Source organism: Tetrahymena thermophila, assembly GCF_000189635.1.
Source record: "Tetrahymena thermophila SB210 genomic scaffold scf_8254420, whole genome shotgun sequence".
Taxonomy (NCBI): Eukaryota; Ciliophora; class Oligohymenophorea; order Hymenostomatida; family Tetrahymenidae; genus Tetrahymena; species Tetrahymena thermophila.
Window position 1 is genome coordinate 297,199 of NW_002476202.1, and position 14,934 is coordinate 312,132.

The following is a 14,934-nucleotide window of genomic DNA, read 5'->3' on the forward strand; positions in this document are numbered from 1 at the left end:
AATTAAGCTTCACTTTTAATATTTAATTTTAAAAACTGAGGCATTTATACCAAAAATTTTCAATTATAAATTTAATTATTTTAAAATATTATTTTTATGTGGAAAAAATAATTAATAATGATAAACATATTAGTTATTAATTTTCTCATGATTTTAATTAATTAATGTGCTTTAAATCGATTGGAAATGAGAATGTTAACAAAATTTATATAGATGTAAGTTTTTTAGTAACAAAAGTATTTATTTATTTATTAATTATTTTATATTTATTCAGATATACCATCAATTTTTACTTTTAACGAATTTTTTATTGTTAATTATCAACTAATTTTAGTTGAAAGATAATTTAGATAAAAAATTAAATTAATATTAGCATAGATGAATATAAATACAAATAGCTTACCTCTTGGACATGCAAGCCAAAAGACATCAGATAGCTTTGTGATTGAGGAATTTTTTAAAGGACATAAAGATATATTTAACTCAAAGAACAATTACAATTTAGCCATAGATAGCAGTAGTTAGATACAAAAGAATCTTATTAATGGAAGTACAAATAATTTAGAAGGAAGTACAAAAGAAGAAGATCCTCAATAAATTTAAGAAACAATTAATTAGCAAACAGATAATCAAAATAGCTAACATGATGAAGAATGTTTGAACTAAATTGACTGTGAAAATAGTTTAAATTAGAATGAATTTTACAAGAAACAAGAGGCTTTACAAAAAGAAGAAAGAAATCATGGAAGTTATTTAAATGACTTAAAGCACTACTAAGAAAAAGATAAAGATGAAGAAAATAAAAGAGCGCTCTAAACTTTTAAGTTTTTGTTACAAAAAAGCAACAATAATATTGATGAGTCAGGATTAAAAGATGAAATAGTTCCATTTTAATAGGATATTAGCCAAATCGATCCAAAATATGAACAGAATCACACATATAATTTAGAAAATGAAAACACAGAATATATATTAAGAAATGCTGAAAAATATTTAGATTCACCTGATTATGATTAAGAGGATTAATAAAATGATAAAAAGCATTAGTATCTTCCTGAGGATTACACAGGGAATATTCCTGAAAGCTTCGAGGAAAAATAAAAAGATTCTTTGTTTTTATCTTAAATCAAATCTCAAAAATAATAAATACAAGATCTTTAAATGCAAGAGAGGGAAGAAAATGAAATTTCATTTCATTAAGATCAAAATCAATTTACCAATTAAATTAATGAGAATTAAACTTAGATCAATGCTGAAAGTAAATTACAGCAAGACACTTCACCTCTTCATAAAAGTGACTCTCAGATAACTTTTGAAAGGTGTTAGAATATTGAAAAGATTATTGAAGAATATGAGAGAAGCATACAGAACTTAAGTTCAGTCGAAGAACAGCCTGCCGTTTTAAAGAGTAGATCTGATTTAAAATTATAATCAAGATCAAATTCTAAGCAATAAGACCAAATGCTTGAAAAGTAATCAAGCTAATCTTCAATAAATTAAGCTTAAAAAGCACCTTCTTCAATACTTACACCAAGTAAATAAAATTCAAATACTAGCATAGCAAGCAAGCCTCCTAAAGATTAATCTAAAAGAGAGTCAAATTTAAAACTAAATAATTAAGAATCTTAAGAAAAAACAGAAAAAGACATAAAATATTAATTCTAAATATAGCTTCTTGAATCTGAGAATCAAGACCTAAAATAGCAAATTCATTAAGTTTAGCTTGAAAAAGAAGCTCTTCAATTAAAAATAGACAGACTTGAATCCAAAAATGAATCGTTAACAAAAAATATGAGTTAATTTAAAGAAAAGTTATCCTTAATTGCAAGTATTGATTCTGAAATATCATCCAATTTAGAAATATTATCAGTAGAAAACCAAGAATTATCATCTCAAAATGAATAGTTTTAATAATAAATAAATGCTTTGACAAATTAAAGCAATGCTCTATAATTCGAAAATAAGAATTTACTAGAATCAATTAAAAATATGAAGACCTAAATCCAATATTTTTAGGAAAAATTAGATGAAAAGTTTGATATTTTAAACAGTGAGCACACAAATAAAAATAAAAAGTTCCAAGAAGATGTTATAATAAAATTTTAAAATGTAAAAGAATCAATAAGTAACTATATTCATTAAAATTCTGATTTGAATTAGATTTCCAAGGAAGTTTTAAAGGCTTATGCTCCATAAAAGTTATAAACTAAAATAGATATTAAAATTAAATAAATAGAAAAAAATTCATAATCATATTATAGTCAAATAGATTAGTCATTAGATAATTTATTATCTCTAATTAATGATTTTACTTCAAATATAGATGAAGTGTGATTAATTTATTAAATATATTATTTATGTTTAAAAAATTTAAAGATTTATTAATTTTCAATTCAAATTGAGAAAATTTACAAAATTGAATTTTACATATTATTATATTATTGAAATAGTTAAAATTTAAATTTCATGTAAAATTTTTGAATAAATTTACAAATTGCTTTAAATTTTAAAGGTAATTTTTTTCTCAAAGATAATTTTAAATGAAAATTTTGCTTAATAAATATCTAAAAAACTAAAAAAAATATAATTATTAATTTAAAGCTAATTGATAAGATAATAGTGATTCTGTAAATAAATTATTATATAAAAAAAATTTAAAAATTTTAAAATATAAAATCTGCTCTGTTCAATATACATTAAAAAAAACATCTTAAATTTTAGATTAATTTTAGTTTATATTTAGATTTTTTATAATTTTAACAAAAAATAATACAGATGATGTTTATAAATTTCAATTTTTTTTTATTTCTATTATAAAAATATTAAGAGAAAAAAAGAAAAAAATTAAATATTTTATAAAAATACAAATTAAAAAAGTATATATTTGTATTAAATTTAATCATAAAAGGTTTATAAAAACTATGACATATAAATTTCATAAAATTTTATCTTTAAAAATGTTAGAAAATTTAACTTTTTTTATTTAAAACTTTTATTTATTTCTGACAAAAAGCTTTTAGAATAAATTTAGAATTTTACTTTTATCTAGAAATAATAAAAGAAGATTGAAAAGAAATAATATGATAATACAAATTTAAAAAAGTCTATTTTGTGAATTTTATATTTAAAAGATTTAAATTTTATTATTAAAATCGTTTAAAAAGATACTAAGTTAACATTTTTAATAGCAAATAAGATTTTTGTATTATAAAACTATTTATTTATTTTTCTTGTACCTAAAAATTATGATCAAATAAATAAATTTATTTTTTTTTAAATGTGTTTTTTAATTATATTTATAGACTATTTCTAATTTCAAAATCTTATTTGTGTATTGATAAATTATTCTTTAATAAAAATAGTAAATAAGTTAGTTAAGCGATAATTGTAAATGTAAAGCAGTACCCCTTTTTTACTTTCTGAATAAGAGACTCAATAGTTTTTAAATCTTCTTTAATTAGAAAAATTGAAAGAAGGTGAGTGTAAGTTAAAGTATTTGGAAGCATTGGTATAAAAAACTTAAGAAGTTATTCCATTTTAGAATCTATTTTTACTTCAACATAAATTTGAATAAAGAAATTAGCTGAGCTTCTAGGAAATAAAGAAATTAGTCTTAACTGGTACAGGTGGATATTGTTTAGTTATAAGTCCTGTATTTTGTGGCTTATTACAAAGTTTAGGATATTAAGCTTCCTTAATTTGTGGCTCATGTAGAGGAATTCCTAAAAACCACGCTGCAATATTAGTAAATAATTTGTTAGAAAATGAAGACAAATACTTAGTCGAAGTTTCAATTGGGTTCAAAAATAAACCTTTAAAAATTGATTTTGATAAGAAAAGCGAATTATATAATTACTCTTTTGGATAATTTTATTTTGAGTGGTAAAATGATTAGAAACAAATTTTAAATAGAATAGATGAAAAAAATTAATTTTTTTGTTAATATTCACTTAACATCACATTCAAAGATTATGAGGATTTATTGTTTAATGAAGGGAACGTTTATACAGATGTAAATAAATCTCCTTTTCACAAATTTTTAAGGATAATAAGATTTCCATCTTCTGGTGCAGTTTGTATAAGAGATAATTAGCTATTAATAGAAAATCTTTCCACAAATAAACTAGAAATTAAAGACACAATAAATAGTATAGATCAATTTAATAGGCATATTTAAGAATTATTTCCTTAAATAGATAAATAAATGTCTACTTTAGCTTACAAAAATTTTTAGCTATCATAAAATTTAGTTTAAAATTGAATATATGATACATAAATTATTTATTTATAATAAAGATATTCATAATTTAAACGAATAAAATAATTTTTAAATTTAATACAAACGTTTTATTTAAATACTATTTAAGTATTTCATTCATTTATTTTTACTTCATATTTTTATCACTTAAAATATTTTGTAAATAAACAAACTAGAATCAATGTTTAAAATATTATTTTAATTATTGAAGCATATAAAATTATAAATTAAATTTTAAAATTATTTTAGATTATCTTCTTTATTTAAACATAAACACTCAGTTAAATTTTAAAAAAAATCAATCCTATTTTATTAAATTGGAATTTTAAACAACTAATCAAGTATTTGGTAATCATTAATAGTTTTTAAAGCTATTATAATTACATAAATAAAATTATAAAACAAAATTATTTTAAAAAAATATATTTTTAAAAATTTTATTTAAACCTTAAATAAGTAAATTTATTTAGATCATTTAGCATATGAGATTAATTAATTAATTTTTATCCAAATATTTTTTATTCTATAAAATAAGTAAGCATTTTTCATTTTATAATATTTTATCGTTTTTATATTATAATATTTCTTGATAAATTAATCAAATTCTTTATTTCATATAATATTAAATTAATCTTGTTTTAAAAAATCATTTTATTATTTAATTAATAATTCATTTTTTGATAAAAAATTTGTATTAGATATGCAAAAAAGTTAATTAAAATATATATATATTTCCAATATGAGTATAACTGCTTAAGAAATAAAGGCAAATTTAAGATATTTCATACTTTTAATTAATTAATATTAGTATTTCAAAAAAGAAAGAAAAAAATTTTGAAATTTGAAAATATTTAATTATTTTTAAAACAAGGAAACAAACAAACAAAAATTTATAATTAATTTTTCAATATTTAAATAATTAAAAAATAAATACCTAAATAAGAAAAATAAAGAAATAAATGAGGTGATTAGCATGTATGGAGACATAGTAGTACCTTTTCAAAAAAATGTGCTCCAAAATAAATTTTCATCTCAGGAACCTATACCCGAAGTTTTTTAAGTAAAGAAAAAGTACTGCTCATGTAGACATGCAATGCTAAAAAATCACTTAGAAGAATCAAAAAGTTAAGACAAGTAAAGATTTTTTTTTTAAAAAACACGCTGAGATTATATTTAAAAACATTTTTTTTTATGGGACTAAATCATTTTCAAAAATACTTCAAAAAAATTATAAAATTGTTAAGCATTTTAAATAAACTAACTCATACTTTCAAAAAAACTTATTGACACTTATTAAAAATAACCAATACACATACTTTCAAAAAAACTAATTGACACTTATTAAAAGACAACTTCAAAAATATTTATGTTTGTAAAAACCAATAATCAATCTTATATTAATTGCTAGCTCATTGCTTTAGTGCTTTCTTGGAAATGTTTCTTGTGTCTAAGTCTTTGTTTACCTGCTTAAGAGCTCTAGCTAATTGGCCTAAAAAAAAAGAAGATCTTCATGATCGATCAAAAAAATCCACTCAATTTACAAAAGACTGAGATTAGTCTACAACAAATTGCAGCAATAAAATGAATATAATGACTAAGATTAGTCTTACGCGCATCTATAAATATTTAACCAAATAATCAAACAAATAGCTCAACTAAACGAAATAAAAAATGCTATGATTAGAAATTCAAACAAAAGTAAAATAAGATACTTAAAATAATAGATTAAACTAATATATGATAAAAGATAAATGATTAAGTTCTCTTCAAATAGATAATTATGCTTTGCTACGGTAAATTTGTAAAACCCCCTCTGCTGCTTTAAAAGTTTTAATTTTAGAAATAGACGTGAGAAGAATTCACGAGTGTAGTATGGAACTACTTCATGAAAAGAAATTTAAACAAGTTTTTTAATCCCGTCAGCTGCGATAAACTAGCTCGAATCCTCAAATTTTTAAATACACACTTTCAATTCATGAAAAAAAACCTACTACACTTTGAAAAAGTTAATCCTTTTCTGCTCGAAACTAAGATGCTTTAACTTAAATTTTTACTTAAAATACTATATTAATCATATTTTTTAAATTTCATTTTTAACTACAATTTTTTCAGCATATCTAAGAGAAAAAGATTCATTCAAATAAAAAAAAGCTTAAAAATAAAAAAGAAAATCAATAAAAAATAAATTAAGAAAGAAAGAAATAAAACAAATATAAAATAAAAATTATTAATAAATTATTAAAATAAGAAAAACATTAAAAAAAATTAAAAAATAAGAAAAAAATTGAATAAAAATAAATAAATTAAAATAAAATAAAACAAAAAGAAAAAGAAAAAAATTAATTAATGAAATAAGAAAAAGAAAAAAATAAGAAATAAAGAAATAAAGAATGAAAGAAAGGAAAAATAAAATAAATAAATTAAATAAACAAAAAATTAAAATAAAAAAATTAAATTTAATTTTATTTAAGCTAGATGAATGCTACATTTTATACAAATTTCTTTATGAAGCTTTAGATTCTAAGAAGCAAGAAATTTATAATATTTTTAGTTTTTGATTTACATTGGATATAAAATATTTAAATTGTTTACTGATGTAGCTTAATTATCTATGAAAATCCAAAAGAAGGACTGCATGTATACAATTATAAACTTTCTTTTTATTTAATAAATAATTAATTTTTTTAAAAAAATAAATGAGAATATCAATACAAAATTAAGTACATATTTTATGAAAATTAATTAATTTTAATTATTAATAAAAATTCTTTTGTTCAAATTAATTTTTTTTAATGTGTTTTTTTGTTTGTTTTGCTACTATTTAAAACACTTTAAGAAAATTTAATGTAAATAAATCTAGAAATAAAAAAATTATTAAGGAATAGTTAATAAAATAGAAATAGAATACTTAATAAAAATCACATAAAATTTAAAGCTTTAATTAAATCATATCTTCCAGCGCTATTTAGTTACAATTTATTCAGGCTCTTCTATTACTTGAATAGGTATATCCTCTCCTTCTTTTTATGCAGAGAATTCAATTTCTTCTACATAAATACCTTTTCCTTCTTCATCCTTCCATAAACCTTCGTAAATTCTTGTTTCTTTTACTTTGTCTTTATTTTAATCTTTGTCTTAGAATATACTTGATTTTTATGAACCCTTATACTCTCCTAGTTCTTAGTCTCTATCTTCGAATATTGGTAATATTAGAGTTCCTTTCCCATATATTTTATCTTTTAGAAAATTTCCTTTAAACTTTGCTAAAGATTTTTACCAATAAAAAGTTCCTTTTCCATGGTTTTTTCCTCTATGCCACTCACCAAAATAAATATCTCCCTCTTAATAAAACCTAACTCCTAATCCTTTAATTTCTCCATAACTAAATTCACCATAATGCTTAACGCCAGTAGGCCAGTAATAAATACCTAAAATTTGTATAAATTAATTAATTATTTTTTTTGATTTACAATCTATCATAAATTAATTAACCTATTCCATGATACTTCCCGTTTAAAAATTCTCCTTCATAAATTTCTCCATTTGCCCACCAAAAAATCCCCCATCCATGAGGAACCCCTTACAATTTTTCACCTTAATATCTATGACCGTTTGGTAAATAATCAACTGTATAATCTCTTTCGATATTTTTAAGATTTTCATTGACTTTTGAATCTATTTCATCTTAATATTCTTATGGTAATGTTTCATATATTTTTTTTTCTCTAAGCAAATCGTCATTGTCTTCTTCCTCTTCTTCATTCCTAACTGAGTCTTTTAATTTTATGACTGCCTTAGCAACTCTTCCGAATGTTTAAAAATTCTTGGTATCTCCTTAAATTGACTTAAAAATTAAAAATCTTAAGATTTCAATTAAACAAACTAAAACCATTTTTTTCAAGATTAAATTCTGAAATAATTCGATTATTTACTGAATTAGATTGTTGTCTACTTAAACTACTTTTGACATATATTTGTGTCCCTTGTCTACTCCTTTAGCTTCTATTAGTAACCGGAGTTTTATCTGAACTTTGATGAGTTTAAAGAACATTATTTTTACCAATAACTGTGCTTGTGTTTAAAATATCTTGCTAAGAATCTTGTGATTCTACATTAGAAGGTGCTTTAATGTTTATTTTAATTGCTGGTAACTAAATATTTTAAGAGCTCTAAGGCTGTAGTTAAAAGAATGTAGATTTTTTATTTCCATCTTCCCTCTTAAATTTTTCTTCATGAGATTAGGGGTGCAAACCATTTTAATTCGCATGAATAGTTGTAGCAGCATTGCTATCTTCTTCACTTTCACTTTAAAAGCTATGTTGCTATTTTTAAGAATAAAATTTAATAAATTAAAACAAACGGCAAATTATTTAAATACTAGTTTAATATAAGGGTTATTAATTTCCTTTTCCATTTCATGTAATTCCTAAGATTGGAGAAGCTCTATAATGTCATTAGCAGTAGGCCTAAGTTATGCATCTAAATTGAGCATCTTCTTTACAACCGCTGTTAAATGATAACCATAAAGCATAGAAAAATTCTATAAAGCATTTTAAATCACATCTTCATTCATTTAAAACTTTCCATATGCATTATATAAGTCATCACTGAAAGTACCTAGTTCTAACATTATCATACCAAATGTATAAATTTCTCCCTTAATGCTGTTATTAAAAATATATTTCTTTATTAAAAATTGTTTATTCTCTTAAAATTATCTTTACGGATTATTTTATTATTTCTCATATGCTGCTCTAAAATTTTTGCTAAGGTGATATTCGGGTGAGTGGTAATATTTTTCAGTAGCCTTCCTATTTTTGATTTTAGGAGGCATCAATTTATATTAGCCTTATTCATTTTTAAATATTTTAGATGATCTCAAATCTCCATGAACTATCTGCTTTGTATGAAAGTGATTCAATGCAATAGCAACAGATTCAAATATTTTTCTAAGTGTAGATTTTTTAAGTTGCTTATTCCTCTTTTTTAAATGCTATATTTCTGTTTCCACTGAACTTTCGCAATATTCAAATATTAAAAAGTATCTGCAATAAGGATCTCCAAGCGATTCTTCTACAAATACCCTTGAATAAAACTTCATTTGCAAGATTTCCTTTTAATTTATCTCGAATAAACTCTCACAGTAATTTTCATATTTATCTATTGTATCTACTCCTCTCAAATCCATCTCAATGTAATCAAACATTTTATTTGTGCTCTTCTATTGAATTTGACGAGCTCTTTCAAGACCTTTCAATCCAGAAAGATGGACGAATTCAAATTCTTCAATAAACTAATTATACTCAATAATATGCTTCTTTTTCTTCTTTTTATCTAGTTTATCAGTTTCATCAATTTTATCCATCATTATTATTGTTCACTTTACTAATTGAAACTTAAAAAAACTATTAAATGCTATATATAATTCTTAAATTAACTAATTATGCAGTATATGTATGTAGAGTTTAATAATCATTATTTTATTAAATTTTAATGTTCAGTCAAATATTTGTTGTTTCATACTTTAATAAATCTTACTAGCCTTAATTTATAAAAAATATCAAATCACTTTTAAATTAAATTAAATCTAAAATTTAAATGTTTTATAAAAAACTTTAATAATATTTCAATAACAATCATTTCTTAAAATAATTTCTTAATTATTAATAAAATATTAATGATTCCCTAACAAAATGTATTACTTAAATTACATGTTTAAAAATAAAAAATATTAATTTGATTCAATTAAAGCTGATCTAATAAAGAAAAAACTATTCGTTAACTAAAATTAAAAACATAATATTTATTTAATAAAGTAATTTTTTTGAGTTTCTCGTATGAATAATTAATAATTCAAATTCATATTAATAATTTATAATTCATTTTATATAAATAATTAATATTTCAATTTATGAAATTTTTAAAAAGAGCTAAATAATTTAATCAAAACAAAAAATATTTTTAAAAATTAAATAAAAATTAAATTTTGATAATCAAGTTGTGTGAAAATTAAAAACAAATATCTTAAATAAAATATCCAAATTGAAAATTTTGTTTTATTTAAATTTAGCTAGCTAAATGATGCAATTTTTGAAAATATTTAATTAGAAACAAAGTTTATTATTTAAAATAAATTGATATATAAAGTAGCATGTTATTTATTTATTAGATTTAAAAATAATAAGAATTTAAATTTTAACTTTAATCAGAGCTCTTTAACTATAATAATTTCCTAAACAGAGTCTGGAAATACTTCATTTATAGATTTATTAATATGTTCTAAAAGAGATAAAGCGGGGAATGTTTAAACTAAGTCAAATTTTCTTTCTTCACTTTCAAATTCTAGATCATCTTTACAATCAATGAAGTCGAAAAGATACTTTTTAGTTAAAATATTTAGTTAATATTCTCAAATTTTTATATATATTTTTTATTACTTAAATTTTTTAGTTTTTAAGGAATCTTCTCATCACACGACTTCCATCAGGAATTCTGAAGGCAATAGTGAAGGCATCAGGATGAGATTTAGCAGGTTCTTCAGGTAAATTGGCTCTCTTTATTTCTATTTATTACTTTCTTTCTTCTTCAGCTTATTTCTTTCTCTGCTCTTCTGCCTTTTTCCTCTATTCCTCTTCTTACTTTTGTCTGAGTTATAATTCAGCTTGTCTTTCTGCTTCTTTGAAAGCCTCTTCTTATGCTTATCTTAGCCTTTTTTTATTAAAACAAAAAATTTCATTTTCTTTTCCCTTTAAATAATTTAATTAATCTTAAATAAAATTCAAAAATCTACATTCTATCCTCTTCAATTTAAGCTCTCTAGGCTGCTAATTAGTCTGGTGTTAATTGTGGTGGAGGAGGTGGAATGCCAAATATGTGCTCATTAATGAAGTTTTCTCTTTGTTGTCTTCTTTATTCTTAACGATTTTTCAAAGCATTTTTTACTTTGTCATCCTCACTCAAAAGCATATAGAAATTTTGTTTTGCAGTCTTAATTTATTCTAAATAATAATCGGTACTACTATTTTCTGTTGTTATAACCTGATAAAAATTTATTATATAAAATCTAATTTTAGTAATAATCTAAATGATTTTTTACAATTAAATTTAATAGCTCTGTTTTATCAAACAAAGTTTTCTTAAAGCATGCAAAGCAAGGGTAGCTTGAAGACTAAACATATTATAAAAGTGACTTAGCTTGATCAGATCTCCCATTTAATCCCAAAATATGAAAGCTTTTATTCTTTTATCAAAATTAATATGTTTAAAACCCACATTAATTCTATTAAATTTATCAATTAAAAATTTATTTTATTTTATTTTACCACGTATGTTTTTATTTATTAGTTTGACAAAATTTATTTTATCAATTATGAGCTTGCATTGTTTCCTTCAATATGGAAATACACAAGTAAAGGAAGCTAAGATTCATCTGCCTTTTACATATTCTATTTAACATAATTAGAAAATTTATCACAAAATATATCATATCATTATTATTTTGTTACTTCCTCAAATGTCCCATTTTAGAAGTTGTATGTTTCTAAATCTGGAAATTATTTTCTAAGGCTTAATCTAAATTCTTCACCGCCTGGAGTTTCACCTCTAATCATGATTGGCACTAATTAAATTTACAAAATGCTTTTTTATTTTTTGAATCTTTTATAATTTAAATTTTACTAACACTATTCCATATATTTCTAGCACCATTCATTGTTGCTCTGAATGTTTTTTTTAACATACCAGTTATGCCACTATCTTCCTACTAACCTTTGCGATCAAGGTGCCTTTTATATTCCTTAACAATCTATTCTAAAGGATCTTGAATCTAGTTATTTGCGTTGTTATTGTTACTTCTAGCTTTATATATTTAATAGAATTCATTTAAAACAAGTGCAAAATGATAAATACTATCCTTCGATTTTATTAAAATCTAAAAATTTAATGACAAATTTACGCAATTAATTTCCAATTGGGCCTTATCTGGTTGAAGAACCAAAGTTGAAATCACCACCTCTTTCTTGATTTTGGAAATACAAATTAACAGCGTTCTTTTTGTTAAAAAGAAATAATTATTATTGAGTCACTACAATCACTATTTTTGTTTAAATTAAGAAAGAAAAATTCTTACACCAACATCATAATTGCTCATTTCCATGTAATGAATAGCATTATTAATGTCTTCTGTTCCTGTAATTTATAAGAAGTTCATGACTTCATTTTTTTAATTTTCGTTTAAAGTATCGAATCTGTCTTCCATTTATTAAATTTCTCTAAAATTGCTACTAACTAACTAAGTTTTATATTATTTATTTGCTTTTTCCTTGTGTGCCAAAAATTTAAATGTAATTTTTAGTTAACATTCTTTTATTATCAAATTTAGCGAACATTAAATTCTAATTTATAGTTTAATTTAAAATAGAAAAAATCAGAATTTGTATTGTATGATTTTCTTTCTGCTCTTGCTATTTCTTTACATAAAACCAGTACCAATAATATTTTTATTCTATGTAAAAAATATAAAAAATAAAGTTAAAATTAATTATTAACAAATATTTTTTAAATCAAAAATAAAAACATTTTGTAACTAGCTTTGTTAATTAATATTTTTACAATTTTTTTAAAAAGTTTTATAATTGATATCTCATTTTAATATACAAAAAATTTTCATTTACTGTTAAATATCAACTAGAAACCACTTCTTAAATTGGTTTGAAATGTGCTTCGTTATATTCTTTTCAAAGAAAATAGTTTTAGAGTGACTACTAAAATAAAGATTTCTAAAGTTTAAAATAAAATAACACTCTTTATTTACATTTTAAATCATCAATTAATTTTTTTATAAGATAATATTTTTTTAGTTTATTTTAATACTTATTTTTTTAGCTAATTAATATATTTGTTAGACTTAATTCTATTTTTCATACAATTTTTAATAAATAGCATTTTAACAAATTAGAATATTAGAATAGTATTTTTAATATTCTTAATTTAGATTATTTATACAAAAAATTGTTAAAATGTAATAAAAAAAAATATTTAGAAAATGCTTATAAATTGTTTACTTTCAATCCTCATTAATTAAGGTATACCTCATACCAGATTTTATGTTTGGTATAGGGTCTTAAAAATAAACTTTTTTAAGCTATTTTTAAATATTTGGTAAAGTTAGTATGATAGCAGCTTTTAGTTTATATAAAACTTGTTAATTTAGAAATAACTTAATTAATTGATCTTATCCATAGACCTTAAAGTAAAATAACATAAGATACACAATTTATTTTAATAAAGGTAACAATCAGTTTTCTCTAAAAATAAATAAACAAAAATGACTATATTTAATCACATTTTATATGATAATTAAAGTATTTTAATTTAAATTTTATTGATTTAAGTGTTATTTTGTATAATATATTATTAAAATACTGTAAAATAAAACAGGGCTCCCTTATAAATTGAGAATTCATTAAAAATAGAAAAAAGATTGTTTTTATATAAAACATAATTTTTCATTCATAATAAAATCTATCAACTTGACACCTGTGTATTTTAGGTAAAATTTTTGATTTCAAAGCAGGTGTTTAGACAATTTTCAATGTATCTATAATCTGCAATCAATTTAATATAAAAATTAAAATAATTAGGAGATAAATAAATTAATAGTTTATCTATTTATAATATGATGAATAGTCAAATAAGATTAAATAAATTAATTGTATTATGTATTTAAATTAAGAAAATATATTTAATATTAATTGATATTTCAGCCAAATTAGTGAATAATACAAATTTTGTTTAAAAAAATGATTAATAGCAATATAAAAAACAGAAATCTAATAAATTAATACTAAAAAATAATCAATAATTAAATTCTCTAACTTATTTAATCAAAATTTAATAATAGAATATATTATTAAGTTTAGATAAAAAGAATTATCAAATTAATAGTTAATTTATTTATCTACTTATTACTTATCTTACTTAGCCAGCCAATGATTTTCGATTTCTGTCATTAACTTTTTGAGGGGATTTGATGTTTTTCATATTTATAAATTTTTTTTTCTTTTTCATTATCTTGTGGTAGTACATTCCATTCTTATTCTTGATGCTGGTTTTACTCAGAAGCAACTAAATTTATAGGTTCATGGAATCTTTAATAATTGTCTATATCATTACCAGAGTCTAAGATTAGTATTGATTTAGTCTTCAAGTTACCAGATGTGCCGTCACTGCCTTGTTGCTCCATTCAGTTTTGGGGAGGTGGATGGTGCATATACGTTTTTTATATGCGCAGGTAGCGGATGAGCCATCACCATTAAACCAATAAAAAATTCACTTTATTTTCATTTTCATTTTTATTTTAATCAAATAATTTTAAATTAAAATAAAAATAAATAAATTATATTTTTTACTCAATATCACCCAATGATTTGAAGAAAAAGATTAAAAGAAATAACTATTTTTCTTTAATAATAATTTAAATAAAGAGTAATCAATCTATCAAATTTATGGGGAATATTTCTTTAGTATTTCAATTTTTAAATGGGAAAAATTTAAAATAAATTGAGTTGTTTTGCTCCACTTTTTTTTTATAAATAATATTGAAAAAAAAATTCAAAATTATTATTCTATAAGGAACAAATTCATTTTAATAACAATATTAGATCACCTTATTGCAG

The 14,934-nt window shown here is 21.3% G+C and overlaps 6 protein-coding genes across 6 annotated transcripts; 3 read left to right on the forward strand and 3 right to left on the reverse strand. All coding sequences in view use genetic code 6, as the record gives it.

The window, feature by feature from the left end:
* Window positions 1–378: 378 nt before the first annotated feature.
* On the forward strand, window positions 379–2,334 carry TTHERM_00693010 (hypothetical protein; the record flags this gene model as incomplete). Its single annotated transcript, XM_001023567.1, has 1 exon — window positions 379–2,334. One exon carries the CDS (start codon window positions 379–381, stop codon window positions 2,332–2,334), a length of 1,956 nt encoding a protein of 651 aa, XP_001023567.1.
* A 1,057-nt stretch (window positions 2,335–3,391) lies between these two features.
* Window positions 3,392–4,261, forward strand: TTHERM_00693000 (arylamine N-acetyltransferase; the record flags this gene model as incomplete). Its single annotated transcript, XM_001023566.2, has 1 exon — window positions 3,392–4,261. One exon carries the CDS (start codon window positions 3,392–3,394, stop codon window positions 4,259–4,261), a length of 870 nt encoding a protein of 289 aa, XP_001023566.2.
* Window positions 4,262–5,235: 974 nt separating this feature from the next.
* TTHERM_000692979 (hypothetical protein) lies at window positions 5,236–5,772 on the forward strand (the record flags this gene model as incomplete). The annotated part of the gene is made up of 1 exon (XM_012799853.1): window positions 5,236–5,772. One exon carries the CDS (start codon window positions 5,236–5,238, stop codon window positions 5,770–5,772), a length of 537 nt encoding a protein of 178 aa, XP_012655307.1.
* Window positions 5,773–7,204: 1,432 nt separating this feature from the next.
* Window positions 7,205–9,626, reverse strand: TTHERM_00692980 (protein kinase; the record flags this gene model as incomplete). Its single annotated transcript, XM_001023564.3, has 5 exons — window positions 7,205–7,686; window positions 7,751–8,102; window positions 8,191–8,580; window positions 8,637–8,922; window positions 8,983–9,626. 5 exons carry the CDS (start codon window positions 9,624–9,626, stop codon window positions 7,205–7,207), a joined length of 2,154 nt encoding a protein of 717 aa, XP_001023564.2.
* An 837-nt stretch (window positions 9,627–10,463) lies between these two features.
* TTHERM_00692970 (UBX domain protein) lies at window positions 10,464–12,614 on the reverse strand (the record flags this gene model as incomplete). The annotated part of the gene is made up of 9 exons (XM_001023563.4): window positions 12,387–12,614; window positions 12,213–12,306; window positions 11,936–12,115; window positions 11,764–11,876; window positions 11,581–11,703; window positions 11,355–11,498; window positions 11,049–11,296; window positions 10,696–10,966; window positions 10,464–10,637 (listed from the first exon to the last, which is right to left on the reverse strand). Exons 1-9 carry the CDS (start codon window positions 12,513–12,515, stop codon window positions 10,464–10,466), a joined length of 1,476 nt encoding a protein of 491 aa, XP_001023563.4. The 5' UTR covers window positions 12,516–12,614.
* Window positions 12,615–14,264: 1,650 nt separating this feature from the next.
* TTHERM_00692960 (hypothetical protein) lies at window positions 14,265–14,501 on the reverse strand (the record flags this gene model as incomplete). Its single annotated transcript, XM_001023562.1, has 1 exon — window positions 14,265–14,501. The coding sequence occupies one exon, from the start codon at window positions 14,499–14,501 to the stop codon at window positions 14,265–14,267; it is 237 nt and encodes a 78-aa protein (XP_001023562.1).
* Between the last annotated feature and the right edge of the window lie 433 nt (window positions 14,502–14,934).